Source organism: Lissotriton vulgaris, chromosome 2_1 (assembly GCF_964263255.1).
Source record: "Lissotriton vulgaris chromosome 2_1, aLisVul1.2, whole genome shotgun sequence".
Taxonomy (NCBI): domain Eukaryota; kingdom Metazoa; phylum Chordata; class Amphibia; order Caudata; family Salamandridae; genus Lissotriton; species Lissotriton vulgaris.
Genome location: NC_141687.1, coordinates 1,724,688,567 through 1,724,702,406, shown reverse-complemented (window position 1 = coordinate 1,724,702,406; position 13,840 = coordinate 1,724,688,567). Strand labels below are relative to the sequence as shown.

At 44.6% G+C, this 13,840-nt stretch overlaps 1 protein-coding gene across 1 annotated transcript in view; it reads right to left on the bottom strand.

Annotated features, from left to right (window-relative positions):
• Positions 1 to 13,840, bottom strand: part of LOC147733191 (uncharacterized) — a 63,096-nt gene that overhangs the window by 16,516 nt on the left and 32,740 nt on the right. The window contains exons 22-32 of the mRNA XM_086957732.1: positions 12,182 to 12,320; positions 11,983 to 12,090; positions 10,822 to 11,001; positions 10,315 to 10,554; positions 9,859 to 10,015; positions 6,955 to 7,083; positions 6,111 to 6,255; positions 5,742 to 5,785; positions 5,440 to 5,640; positions 3,861 to 4,699; positions 1,049 to 3,656 (exon numbers count right to left, since the gene is read on the bottom strand). Of these exons, the coding sequence (XP_086813858.1) occupies positions 1,049 to 3,656; positions 3,861 to 4,699; positions 5,440 to 5,640; positions 5,742 to 5,785; positions 6,111 to 6,255; positions 6,955 to 7,083; positions 9,859 to 10,015; positions 10,315 to 10,554; positions 10,822 to 11,001; positions 11,983 to 12,090; positions 12,182 to 12,320 (4,790 nt within the window). The remainder of the gene's footprint in view (positions 1 to 1,048; positions 3,657 to 3,860; positions 4,700 to 5,439; positions 5,641 to 5,741; positions 5,786 to 6,110; positions 6,256 to 6,954; positions 7,084 to 9,858; positions 10,016 to 10,314; positions 10,555 to 10,821; positions 11,002 to 11,982; positions 12,091 to 12,181; positions 12,321 to 13,840) is intronic.

The following is a 13,840-nucleotide window of genomic DNA, read 5'->3' as shown; positions in this document are numbered from 1 at the left end:
ATCCTTGGAGATCACCCTTCAAAATGAGAGGCTATTTTAGAATTAGGTGGTAACGGGAAATCTGATCAATTCCAGAGGAAGTTCTAAACTCAGAGAAGCTTCCACAATAGAATTTTGTACCACCTAATGATTTGTATGGTGGGCAAAATAAAAAATGATGATTCTCTCCATATAGCGTATTTATCACTTCTTTCAGAAATTAGAGGATAGCCCCCCAATGTAAATAAGGCACTACATGCAGAGAAGAGTGCTGAATCCTCGGTTGTGAGTCAGAAGTTGGGGTGTGCAAAGTTTTTATTACATTAGCAAAGTCTAGCATAAATCCTGATCATTGAGCTATACTTAGCGCACAAAATGTCCCACTCCTACATCTGCGCCATAGAATTGTTATTCTGCGGAAACATACACTTTTTCCTTGGAAGGGCTGGTTGACACTGAAAATGGTGGAGCCATTTGCTCACGAGTTTACAGTAAAACCCTTTTTACTTCCCAAATTTCAAACTGGAATGGAAATTGAAAATCGTTTAATTGTTTTTTCACAAGTTTATTGGGTACTATTTTCATGTTAAATCCCACTTGCGTACAGCTTTGTAATCTACATTTAGTAATTGTAGAATTTGTGAAAAATACATGCAAATCACTGGAGCAAAACTTTGGGTCTTTAAACACCATTGGCCATAAGGCATGTTACATCTTCTTGTTCAGATAAATCCTTCCATTAAACCACATTTTAGGATAAGATATCCTTTTTAGGACAGGCACAAGAGTGATATTTCTTTCAAAATGCTAAATAAATTTCTGTCTCAAAACTCCACAGACTTTTTTGTTTGAAGGGCATATCCCACTATAATTGGACGATGAAAGTCTACAGTAGCAATCAGTATTCATCATTGTTAGTGCAATTTAATGCAGTGACTCTGCTTGAAACCAAAAACCTAATATTGATTAAATGCACAAATAATATAGGAATTGCTGCCTTATAATACAATTGCTAAGCATGTGTTTTTTATTTTTGTTATCTCATTAACATGAAAAAATCTTCACTCACCAGGAGGAATCAGATTCTCCCCAACTTTGCAGTGGCAGGTAGTTGTAACAGAAGTAGTTGTTGACGTGGTACCCATGGTTGTGCTGGTTTCTGTACCAGGTGTTGATGAGGACACTGTGCTACCAGTGGTCGTGGTTGGCTTTGTAGTAGGTGTTAATGGTGTCCCCGAAGTACCAGAGGTTGTGGGTGGTTCTGTACTAGGTGTAGATTCTGTTCCTGTACTACCAGTGGTCGTAGATGTTTCCGTTCCAGGTGTTGATGGAGTCTTTGTAGTGGCAGTGGTCGTGGTTGGTTCTGTGCCAGGTGTTGATGGTCTCTCTGTAGTGCTAGTGGTTGTCTCTGTACCAGGTGTTGATTGTGTTCCAGTAGTGCCAGTGGGTGTGGTTGGTTTTGTGCCAGATGTTGATGGTGTCCCTGGAGTGCCAGTGGTTGTAGTTGTAGTTGGTTCTGTGCCTGGTGTCGATGGTGTCCCTGTAGTGCCAGTGGTCGTGGTTGTTTCTGTACCTGGTGTTGATGGTGTTCCCGTTGTACCAGTGCTAGTGGTTGCTTCAGTGCCTGGTGTCGATGGCGTTCCTGTGGTACCAGTGGATGTGGTTGGTTCTGTTCCAGGTGTTGATGGTGTCTCTGTAGTGCCAGTGGTTGTCTCTGTACCAGGTGTTGATTGTGTTCCCGTTGTACCAGTGCTTGTGGTTGCTTCAGTGCCTGGGGTGGATGGCGTTCCTGTGGTACCAGTGGTTGTGGTTGGTTCTGTGCCAGGTGTTGATGGTGTTTCTGTAGTGCCAGTGGTTGTTTCTGTACCAGGTGTTGATTGTGTTCCTGTTGTACCAGTGCTTGTGGTTGCTTCAGTGCCTGGTGTCGATGACGTTCCTGTGGTACCAGTAGTTGGTTCTGTCACAGGTGTTGATGGTGTCTCTGTAGTGCCAGTGGTTGTCTCTGTACCAGGTGTTGATTGTGTTCCTGTTGTACCAGTGCTTGTGGTTGCTTCAGTGCCTGTTGTCGATGGCGTTCCTGTGGTACCAGTGGTTGTGGTTGGTTCTGTTCCAGGTGTTGATGGTGTCTCTGTAGTGCCAGTGGTTGTCTCTGTACCAGGTGTTGATTGTGTTCCCGTTGTACCAGTGCTTGTGGTTGCTTCAGTGCCTGGGGTGGATGGTGTTCCTGTGGTACCAGTGGTTGTGGTTGGTTCTGTTCCAGGTGTTGATGGTGTCTCTGTAGTGCCAGTGGTTGTCTCCGTACCAGGTGTTGATTGTGTTCCCGTTGTACCAGTGCTTGTGGTTGCTTCAGTGCCTGGGGTGGATGGCGTTCCTGTGGTACCAGTGGTTGTGGTTGGTTCTGTGCCAGGTGTTGATGGTGTCTCTGTAGTGCCAGTGGTTGTCTCTGTACCAGGTGTTGATTGTGTTCCTGTTGTACCAGTGCTTGTGGTTGCTTCAGTGCCTGGTGTCGATGGCGTTCCTGTGGTACCAGTGGTTGGTTCTGTCACAGGTGTTGATGGTGTCTCTGTAGTGCCAGTGGTTGTCTCTGTACCAGGTGTTGATTGTGTTACTGTTGTACCAGTGCTTGTGGTTCCTTCAGTGCCTGGTGTCGATGGCGTTCCTGTGGTACCAGTGGTTGGTTCTGTGCCAGGTGTTGATGGTGTCTCTGTAGTGCCAGTGGTTGTCTCTGTACCAGGCGTTGATTGTGTTCCTGTTGTACCAGTGCTTGTGGTTGCTTCAGTGCCTGTTGTCGATGGCGTTCCTGTGGTACCAGTGGTTGGTTCTGTCACAGGTGTTGAAGGTGTCTCTGTAGTGCCAGTGGTTGTCTCTGTACCAGGTGTTGATTGTGTTCCTGTTGTACCAGTGCTAGTGGTTGCTTCAGTGCCTGTTGTCGATGGCCTTCCTGTGGTACCAGTGGTTGTGGTTGGTTCTGTGCCAGGTGTTGATGGTGTCTCTGTAGTGCCAGTGGTTGTCTCTGTACCAGGTGTTGATTGTGTTCCTGTTGTACCAGGGCTTGTGGTTGCTTCAGTGCCTGCTGTCGATGGCGTTCCTGTGGTACCAGTGGTTGTGGTTGGTTCTGTGCCAGGTGTTGAAGGTGTCTCTGTAGTGCCAGTGGTTGTCTCTGTACCAGGTGTTGATTGTGTTCCTGTTGTACCAGTGCTTGTGGTTGCTTCAGTGCCTGTTGTCGACGGCGTTCCTGTGGTACCAGTGCTTGTTGATGGTTCTGTGCCAGGTGTTGAGGGTGTCTCTGTAGTGCCAGTGGTTGTCTCTGTACCAGGTGTTGATTGTGTTCCTGTTGTACCAGTGCTTGTGGTTGCTTCAGTGCCTGTTGTCGATGGCGTTCCTGTGGTACCAGTGGTTGTGGTTGGTTCTGTGCCAGGTGTTGATGGTGTCTCAGTAGTGCCAGTGGTTGTCTCTGTACCAGGTGTTGATTGTGTTCCTGTTGTACCAGTGCTTGTGGTAGATTCAGTCCCTGGTGTCGATGGTGTTTCTGTGGTACCAGTGGTTGTGGTTGGTTCTGTGCCAGGTGTAGATGGTGTTCCTGTTGTACCAGTGCTTGCAGTTGGTTCTGTGCCTGAAGTTGATGGAGCCCCTGTAGTACCAATGGTCGTGGTTGACTCAGTCCCTGGTGTTGATGGGGTTCCTGTAGTACCAGTGGTTGTTGTGGGTTCAGTGCCAGGAGTTGATGGTGACCCAGTGGTACCAGTGCTTGTGTTTGGTTCTGTGACAGATGTTGTTGATGTCTCTGTTTTACCAGTGGTTGTAGTGTGTTCTGTGCCAGGTGTTGATGGTGTCTCTGTAGTGCCAGTGGTCGTGGTTGACTCTGTGCCCGGGATCAATGGTGTCCCTGTTGTAGTGGGTTCTGTGCCTGGTGTTGGAGACCCTGTGGTACCAATAGTTGTAGTTGGTTCAGTTCCTGGTGTCGATGGTGTTCCTGTGGTACCAGTGGGTGTGGTTTGTTCTGTGCCAGGTGTTGATGGTGTTCCCGTAGTACCAGCTATTGTAGTGTGTTCTGTGCTAGGTGATGATGGTGTCTCTGTAGTGCCGGTGGTCGTGGTTGGTTCTGTGCCAGGTGTTGATGATGTTCCTGTCATACCAGTGGTCGTAGTTGGTTCAGTGCCAGGTGTTGATGGTGACCCTGTCGTACCAGTGGTTGTAGTTGGTTCAGTGCCAGGTGTTGATGGTCTCCCTGTCACACCAGTGGTTGTTGTTGGTTGTTTTTCTGTTGTTGGTAGTGTCCCTGTAGTGCCAGCGCTTGTAGTTGTTTCTGTGCCTGTAGGTGTTGATGGGGTCCCTGTAGTTCCTGTGGTTGTGCTTGGTTCTGTGGCAGAAGTAGTGGTTGATGAAGGCGTAGAACCACAAGGCACATAGGAACAACATAAAAAGCTGGTCTCGAAATTGTAGCACTTGGGTACTGGCTTCTGATCTATGTTATTGCATCTAAGTCCGGTTTGAGGGGTGCATTCCACTACCTGGCCGACTTCTTCCAAAGAGGACTCTGGAAAATCTGCAGCTCGACAGCGGACTTCTTTTGGCGTTTTACAAACCTTCTCCCCCTTTTCTTCCATTAACTCTAATGTCTCATAGTCTCCATCCTCAGGTCCTGACCCTGGGTAACTATGATCAAGCCATTCTGTCCAGCTGCACACCTCATGGACACAGACGGTAGGAGTGGGTGGTGCTGTGATGGACAGAGAAAAGGACAAACAATATTACCTACTATTTTACTCATTGGGAAAAAAATCACATGTTCTCCTTTATGCCAGTACTTCACATGGTACTGTACAAGTAATTGAGAAAACTAGTTGAATCCAACCCTTAGTATTATTAAGTCAATTGGCATAAATTACTGATAATATAACATCTTAATGAAAAGTTCAAGTTGGAATACATTGTAAGGTTGTTTATCCCACTTGCTGCCAGATTCAACAGAAGCTACAGTACCAAAGTAACTACATTGTGTCAACTTTTCGCGATTTTCCTCTATTTCTATGGAATAAAAAGCTATCCGCCTCCCTCCCGAATTTAATAGTTGGTGTCTCTGCAGTGACCCACAAATATTGAGTCAGGTAGCACCAGGAGGCACTATGATTCTGGTACTGATGGTGCCTGCTCATAGGAAGTCACACTGCTTTTGCTACTGAATGACTGCCGCCTGATAAGAAAAGGGGAATCTTGAAACCAAACAGCGCCTGCAATGCTGAAGTAAGCAAGAGAATGACATATTGAGGTTTGCTGGTGCCAAAGCGCAAAATTACTCAGAAATAAGTCTCTGTGCCAAACCACTGCCCTGATCAACACCGCCATAGGGCCACCCAGCTCTATTACTGGTCCTACCCAGTGATCCCACCAATGACTAAATGAAATCTAAATACCCTGACCACAGGAGCAAGATTATCAGAGAGAACACAAACAACCTACCGCTGGTGTGCGAGGAAGTGGGCGTGCCAGTGGTGAAGGTGAAGGCTGTGGTGGGTGCTCTGGTGGAGCATTCTGTAATATGGCGGTTGATTGTGCCATTGGCTGCACAGGTTGCTACAAAGCAGTCGCCCAGGTTATCTCCTGTTCTGTAGATTTCGTCACCATACTTGTACTTCTTACCATCGTAAGAACAAAAACAGGCTGAAAAAACAAGCATGTAGTCAGGGAATATTCACGCTTCTAGGAAGTCCAGTGCTGTCGCAAAAAAAACTATACTGCGTATGCGACCCTTGACATCTTACCTGTAAGGTCGTAGTTGCATTTCATGTCATCGCCAATGCATGTGCTAGTTAGAGAGAAGGTAAATATGAGTTACAAGCATCACAAATGTTCATGCTCTGTTACTTTTCGAGCAAAACATGCAATATTGTTGCCAGCAGCCCACACACGCAAACTTATACAAACAGGAATCAAGCAAGAAAACATGCAGAGGTATTATTTTAACTCCATCTCAGAACTCAAACATAGGTCCCAGAGACTCAAAGAGGGCTATTACTAGGCAGGACATCCAAAAATGATGATGATTACCGGCGAGGAATTAAAAGAAGCCATCAACCACTTATCAAAGAGATCACATGCAATTAATTTCCCTGTCACTCATCCTCCCTTACCATGACATGCAGTTCTCCACACTGGGGATCTTGGTCCCAGGTCTGTAGAGGTTGCCATGATTGTCATAGCAACCACAGTTAGCAGTGCAGGCCATGTTCTGCTCATCGAAGTAGGGTCGGTCCTCTGGGCAGCTGGGGTAGCAACCTAAAGATTTTCAGAAGGCAACAGATGAAAAGAAAGAAAAGACAAGGGAACGATGAGAAGGAAAAAAGATAGCTTTCCTGTCCAATCTTTTTGAAAACCACTGAGTCGAGCTAGTAGGAAGGATGGCCTTGATTCTGCAATGTTGTCTCATATTTGAAAGGTTGCTATTGAAAGAATTGATATTTTAGCCATCTTTTTTGCTCCTTGCTTATAAGCATCCCTGGCAGTATAAATCAGAGTTGAGCTGGCATCTGGACGAATGAGAGATTTTAAAACACTTTGGTACCTCAAAGGAGAGCTGAGAACGGCCAGGAATGTGCCATTTTAACCGGCTGCAGCTATCATGGTGGAACTCCAAATACCTTTCCCCCATGACCCACAGTATTTAGACTTTAGAATGGGTGGAGAGAACGAATATTGTGGCAGACATATCTAAGGAAAAAAGCTCTAGCTGCCCACAGATTTCCCCTGTAAAAATGTTGGGCCTTCACACACCCTAGTCTGTGTTCTGACGTCCGACCATCGCAGGGCTGTTAGCTCTGAACCCCAGCAAAAGCCTAGTTTGGGAAGACAACTTACAAACTTCACTCCTTTGCATCCTGACTACATCTCTACTGTCCTGTATGGACAGTTTCAAATGATCATAACTGCTGAAAACAGATCAGAATATGCACAAAGTCTAGTTTCTTTCTCCCATACCTTCCAAGCCGGGCAACTCATAAAGGCATTTCCCACCAGGGTTGACGCAGGTCTTCATGCATGGGGCGCCGCACGGTTTGTAGTGCCACTCACAGTCCCCATCTGGGTTGTAGAAGTCGCAGAACAGAGCTGCAGAGAGAAAGACAATGGAGCACCTCTTGTCTTTTATGTTTTTTGCTATTTCAACAATGTGTTTTAAGCTGTATATGGCTGAATACATGCAACTTGATGCCGCTACGAGGGCACTGACTAGCACAGGCCTGAAAGGCAGAATGTACACGAGGGAGCAGGGTGAATGTTTTAGCAAGGGAGGCATCCATAGTTCGCCTGATTCAGTTTTAAAGTATCTCCTTGCATTAGCAGATTCCATCTGAACATCTTCCTATGTACATTCTCCATTGATATATGCAAATGTGACCCAATTCATGTCCGGTTACTGAGTGTTAAGCTACCTGGTTAACACGAGTCTGTACTAAGACTTAGATCCTTGGCTGGGGATCTCCAGAAGTGCCTAGCTGGCGTTTGCCTGGAAGCAAACTTTAGAGACTTCACCAAAAATAATCAAAATGAATTTATAATCTGAGTATTCTATTAACATAGGGGTTGAGTTAGAGTTTTCCAAACAGGGGGCTCGCGATATAGTTCCCTGTCTGTCAAACTGGTGGCCCCCCACCATTTTTAGGGTGTATGATGTGATGTCCTTTTTTTCTTCTTCCCTTCAAGGTAAAATCGGGCAGGGAAGGCCAGAAAAAAGCTAATTATGAACCGCACACCGAGAGAAAAAGGCCGGGTATGTAGGTTATTAGTTTTGTGTTTTTCAATAACATACACTGGGGTATTTTTTTGTTAAAGTTTTGTAGACTGCTGTCAAAATCAACAGCAGCTGTCCACCAAACCTTTTGTACCATAACAGCAACTGCCACGACAGCGGTTCCTGTCAAGGTGCAGGGATCACCAGTGGACCAGTGGTTAGCTCTGAATTTGGCAGGCGGCAATCCATCAGGGTCACAAACGTAAAGTCCTCCATCACCCTGAAGGACAGAGTCTCGAGCAGGCTCATCGTCATATTACTTATCACTTAGCTTGATCACGCTACTATGACAGCTACGCGTTGGAATGGAGAATATTTTTAGAAACATAGAGCCTCATTTATGAGGATGTGCTTCACTTTAACGCCGCCGGTGCGTAACTTTTTGTGACGCGCCAGTGGCGTAAAAAATGCACCTTGTGGCGCCATATTTACAAAGTGACGCATCTAGGTAGATGCGTCACTTTGTAAACCCCTGCGCCACATTATACCTGCGCCAGGTATAATGTATGCAGGGGGGGGGGGGGCGTTTTGACACAAGAAAGGGTCATGGAAGAGACGCAGTGAAATCAATAAGATTTCACTGCGACATTTCTTGGCCGCTAATGTGTCAAAATCTTACGCCTGCTTCCTGGCAGGCGTAAGACTGACGCAGGCACTAACAACATGGGACTCATGTGAAAGTACACATTGCTGGAGTTGCGTCACTTTTGTAACACACTCCAGCAAAGCGTCACTTTTGCGCCTACAGATACGTCAGAAATACTGACGTATCTGTAACTCCTTACGACATGATGCGTCATATTATAAATATGAAGCATCAAAGATAACGCAAGGAGTGCGCACTGAGAATTGACGCATTGCTGCTTTCACGCAGCGATGTGTCATTTCTCATAAATGAGGCCCTCAATACTTTGATAAAAACCTCCTACTTTGAATTTTCAAGAAGTAAAACTTTCCATTATCATTAAATGGACAGTATTAAATACGTTTTACAACAATTTGTTTTAAAAAATCTGGGTTCCATACACCTTGCCTCAAACTCACCCTAAACCATAATCTATTCCAAATCCTAATTTAATTATTATCCTAATCTTTATATTAAACCTAATCTGTCCCTTAACCTAACCACTGCTCTACGCCCCCACCCACATTAACTCAAGCCCTGTCTTTCATTGTAGCTCTTAACTTTTTAAACTCTCAGATGCTTTTACCTATATAACATATTCATTCTTAACTGTTACTTGAACAATGTACATCTTTCATTCTTATTTCGTTAGTTGTCTAAAACTAAAATGCACTGTTACTACTTTTCTTCGAAGTGGTTCCCTCGTGATGGCATTTTTACATACATTTCATACTGTCAAAATTCCTAATGACCATCAAATTACTATGTTGAAAAAAGAGCAGACAGTAAGGAAATGACCCCTCCAAAACACAGCACCAGGGAAGACTGAGAGCACCTTCCCCCATCCCTGAGGAGTTTGTATTACATACTGGTATGTATGACATCCAAACACCTCTGTAAGGCACACAGAGTGCCCTATAGGCAGGTTTTCACCAACTCCGCTTAGACATTATTGCCCTTTGTGAATATGCATCAAGCAGTGTGTCCCTTTGGTACAGTATTTAAAGAGAAGGCGTAAATGGAATTTTAGGAACATAATATAACATTACCTGGTATGTATCCTGTGTGGTAGACAGATTGATAACTAGACCAACACAGTTGACAGATAGAAAGACAGACAGACATACAGAGTATCCAATGCCATGACATCAGTAAACCCTGGGAAATTAGGAGTTGGTGGTCCTATTTCATTATTGTACAATCGAAACGTAAAATTCATGTGAACTGTAGAGATCTTGTTCAATGTCTAGTCTCAATTGACACACATGTACATGAAAACTAAAAAAAATGTTTTTTTTTTCTGGGAAAGTGCCATTGAAAGTAACACCTTTTTCTCCAATACATCTTAACATTTCCCTCGATGTAAGCAACATTATCTCTCTCTCTCTCTCTCTCTCTCAATGACTTATGCAGCAACTTCTCTAGCTCTGAAGTTTTTCAATTGCATGTTCTGTCTACGTATACGTACGGCATATATTTGGGGTTCTCCAGTGGATGCAAACTCCAACCTCACTGCAGGCCTGGGCGTAAGCTGCAACGGCTGTACAGAAGCACTCACAATCCCCGCCTGTGTCGCAAGCACAGGAATCAGTCACACAGGCATCATAGTATTTGCTTGGGTCAACCTGTGAGTAGAAAGAAACACAAGAACTGGGAATGGGAGGATACAATGCGTTCATCCAATCTAAACTTTCTGAGTAAGTAAAAAGCTTCTAAGAAGAGTGGTGCTAGGGTTTCGCAGATAGTGATAATAGTGTGGTTGCAAACACACCAACCTGGTAGGGGAGTCGATGTGTGTTATCAGATCACTAGAAATCCTTCAGCTTGGTGGATGGTTTCAATGGTAAAGTTTTTATTATACATAAAGGGGGTTGTGACTTGATACGCTAAGCAGAATTGTCGCGCAAGAACCGGACAACGTTACCTGTGAGTGACATGTTGAGAACGCGTCGCTTTTGATGATGCTGCACTGTTTCTGGGACCAAGCTTTCCTGTACGGGTTGGCAGTACAAGCGTCCTTGCCTTCCAAGGCATCTGGGCAGGTGGGATTGGCTTTCCAGCTGTTCCCGAATTCAAGTACATCGCCAACCACAGACTGGCTTCTGGTAGTGAAGTCATTGATACCATTCGAATCAAAGTTGCCACAGAGACCACAAACCGTGCCCTGTGTAACGAGCCAAACAAGTGTGGGTCAATAGTCTTTCATCACAAGCCTTAACAAATTAATGAAAAAAAGACTTGCAGGGAGTTTTGTGCCATACGCATGCCAATGCCTTTGGCCAAATCAACATAAAATCACAGGGACTGTTGTTTTTCGTGGGGATGGGAAGTTGGAAACACCATTGAACCTTAACCCTTGGTGGTATTAAGTTACTCAAGGGATTATTGGGTCTTCTGAACACATGTATTGTCCTTATGATTAAATCCGCACCTTAAATTTTGAACTGAGCTTGAGGAACATGCTGGTCTTCTTGTCCCACATGAGGGCCATTCCATGCTTTGACTCGATCACCATGTAGATGCCTGTAGAGCGGACATTGTAAGGTATATCCACCGTGCTGTCCCTTTGCACCACATCGATGTGTTCCTCATGCAGGATCATTTCATTGCCCTTCAAAAGAAACAGGCTCAATTAGGTGGAAGACAGGTAAAAAAACAATCTGAATTTGCAGTGACGGCCAATGAGTGTGTGGCTTTATCAGTAAACTACTTCATCTCTTTACAACCTTTCTAAATGATCTCTACTTGTAAAAGTTGATCAAAATGTTCATTTATTGCACCTGTTAACATATGCAATAGTGTGGTGTATGCTGTTGGACTTCAGCTATTTGCCAGAATGCATGTTTGACTCATCTATATCTATCTAATGAACAATCAGAATCCTTGAATAAATATTAATGGAGGATTTAAATTTTCAGTGCATGAAACATAGTACTCCATTGGTGCCCAAAAGAGAAAGTGCATGAGAGCTGGCAGTGTGGTTTTCTATTTCCGTGCCCAATCAAGGGTCTGTATCTCACTTCTATGGCTGAGGGGGGTAGCTCAGTCTTCAGGTTCAACCTCAATCATGTCTATTGTGCTGTCTCTCTAAGCAGTGATAAAGATCCTCAGATGTAATAGCCGTTCACTCATCAGCCTCCAAGCTAAAACGTACTGAAAGGTGTCAGTACTTAAAGGATTGAGGGTGGCTTACAGAAATGTTGATTAAGTGCAGAGGGCAGCTGTGCTGACATTACCTAATCATTATGCAAAGATCCCTGGACTTCCAACAGATGGGAATTGCTGTAACCCAAAGAGGCTGAGGCAGCAAACACTGGTGCAATCAAAGTCATGATCAGTCATATTCCTAACAGAGGCATCATTGAAGAAACCCCTTTCTAGACAGAACACATGTGAGTTCATCAATTCATTCAGAGCAATTGCAACTCTTTGAAGCAACAGGGAACAGATACTTTTCACATCTTCAGCCACTCAATTTAATCAAGTGACTATTTCATGTGGTGATGCTAGACCCATATGTGGATTTCGTTTCCAGCTAGAGCTCCATCCGACATCCAGCCATTTCCATGCATACGCAGCACGCGGTACTCACCCCCATGAAGACCCGAATGTTTTTGGAGCAGGTGGTGCCAGTAGTGCCGCAGGGGATATTCTCGATGATAACTCGGAAGGTGCCAGCAGTGCTGTTGCCACAGTAGTCCTGCGGAGAAGGATATTGGTATTAATAAGCAATAGTCCTCAGCAGGTTGTGGGCTGCGAGAAGGAGCCTTATTAGAATACTCCATAAATACCTGAGCCAGGGTGTATTGGCAGTCCCCGTTGAAGCTGAAGCGCTTGCTGTCGAACGTGATGTAATGTCCATCGCCGTACACTGTGCAGGTGCCGAAGCAAGGTTTGTCAGTGCATTGCCACTTCCGGTTCTTGCAAGTGCTGTGAGCAAGAAAACCCTCTCATCAATCAATGAAGCAGTGCAGTCGAACAAGTGCACCCTGATCCTGCCCGCAAAACACATTCCATGTCCCATGCTTTAGCACTCTTGGACACAGCTTGAAATGCAGGGAGATATGTACAAGAAAATGTCAGAGTGTGATGTAATGCCAAATGTGGCAATGCAGCACTCAGACATTTTCAAAATGCAAGTATGTGCCGTATTTACAAAAATGGTGCACCCCTGCCTTTCACCTAGCGCTGGCAATAAAAAAGCTGCCTGGCTCAAATAATCACATAAACATCCTGCACATGAACCATCTTTAAAGGTGATTTGCCATTTCCTTGTGTGCTACAGAGAACAGCACACACAGAAAGAGCAACATATGAAGAGAAATTATTATTTCTCTTCGTATCGCCATCCTAAAACCAGGTTTTACCTGGCCTAAGTTTTTGGTGCTTCCACATATTTGTAAATATGTAGCGGCGTCAAAAAGCAATGGGTGTTGCGGTGGAATGCCCAATTCAACACCCATCGCCTGCCCCCTTGCAGCAGTGAACTACTGCAGAAAGGGGCATATGTACAAGGTGGCATTAAGCCATGTTAAGTGGCTTAATGCCACCTTATAAATATGGGGTATGGAGAAATGCCACCAGAGCGTCAGAAAATGTGACGCTCCAGCGGCATTAGGGGCTTGTAAATATGCCCCTCAGAGTTACTTTCTAGATGCAGCGTATTGATACACCTGTCATTAGGTAACTTGTCTCTTCAGTTCAAAATACTCTTTCAAATGCATCAAACACTGAGGCACACTTCCACTTTTAAAACGTATTCCCTACCTCAGTTGTCTAATTGAAACACCATCCTTCCCTTCTCTTTTTAGCTCTTTGAAGTGGAATATTTTGGGCAAGCACTGCCCTCAGCACCAGTGCCCATGAGTCTCTTCCTGGTCACTTCTCGCTTCAGGTGGCCCTAGATCACAGTGTGTGTATCATTGAGGGCCTTACACAAGTCAAGCAGGCACAGGCAACGAGAGGGGACAGAGTGCACATATTTAGATGTACTTCTTTTTTCATTATCGTCATATGACATGGAAAGGGCGTTCACCTTGTACAAAGGTGGCATCTTGCCCACCCCTTCTGTGGCTTCTTTTTGTACTTCTGTTTAGATGAAGGAGAGTCCTATTCACTAAGATCCCTCTGATGATTTCCTCTTTACAGAAGAGGAGCACAACACTCTATTTCATCACATTTAGACCACCTGAGCTTTCTGATCTTTTTTGATTGGATTACAGTGCATGTGTCTTCTGTGAGGTCTGCCATCTTTCCTAATGCCCAATTTTGTATTGTCAACAACCTGTAAAACTAATCCTTGGACACCATTTTTTAGCCCATCACTTGAATAATTGTCATGTGTTGAGCCATGACCTACTGCACGTATATACTTTTCCAAGAAAGAAACCACACGCCTTCTTAAGAATCTTTGGCTTAAATAAGTTACTCGATGCTTTATACAAATCCTA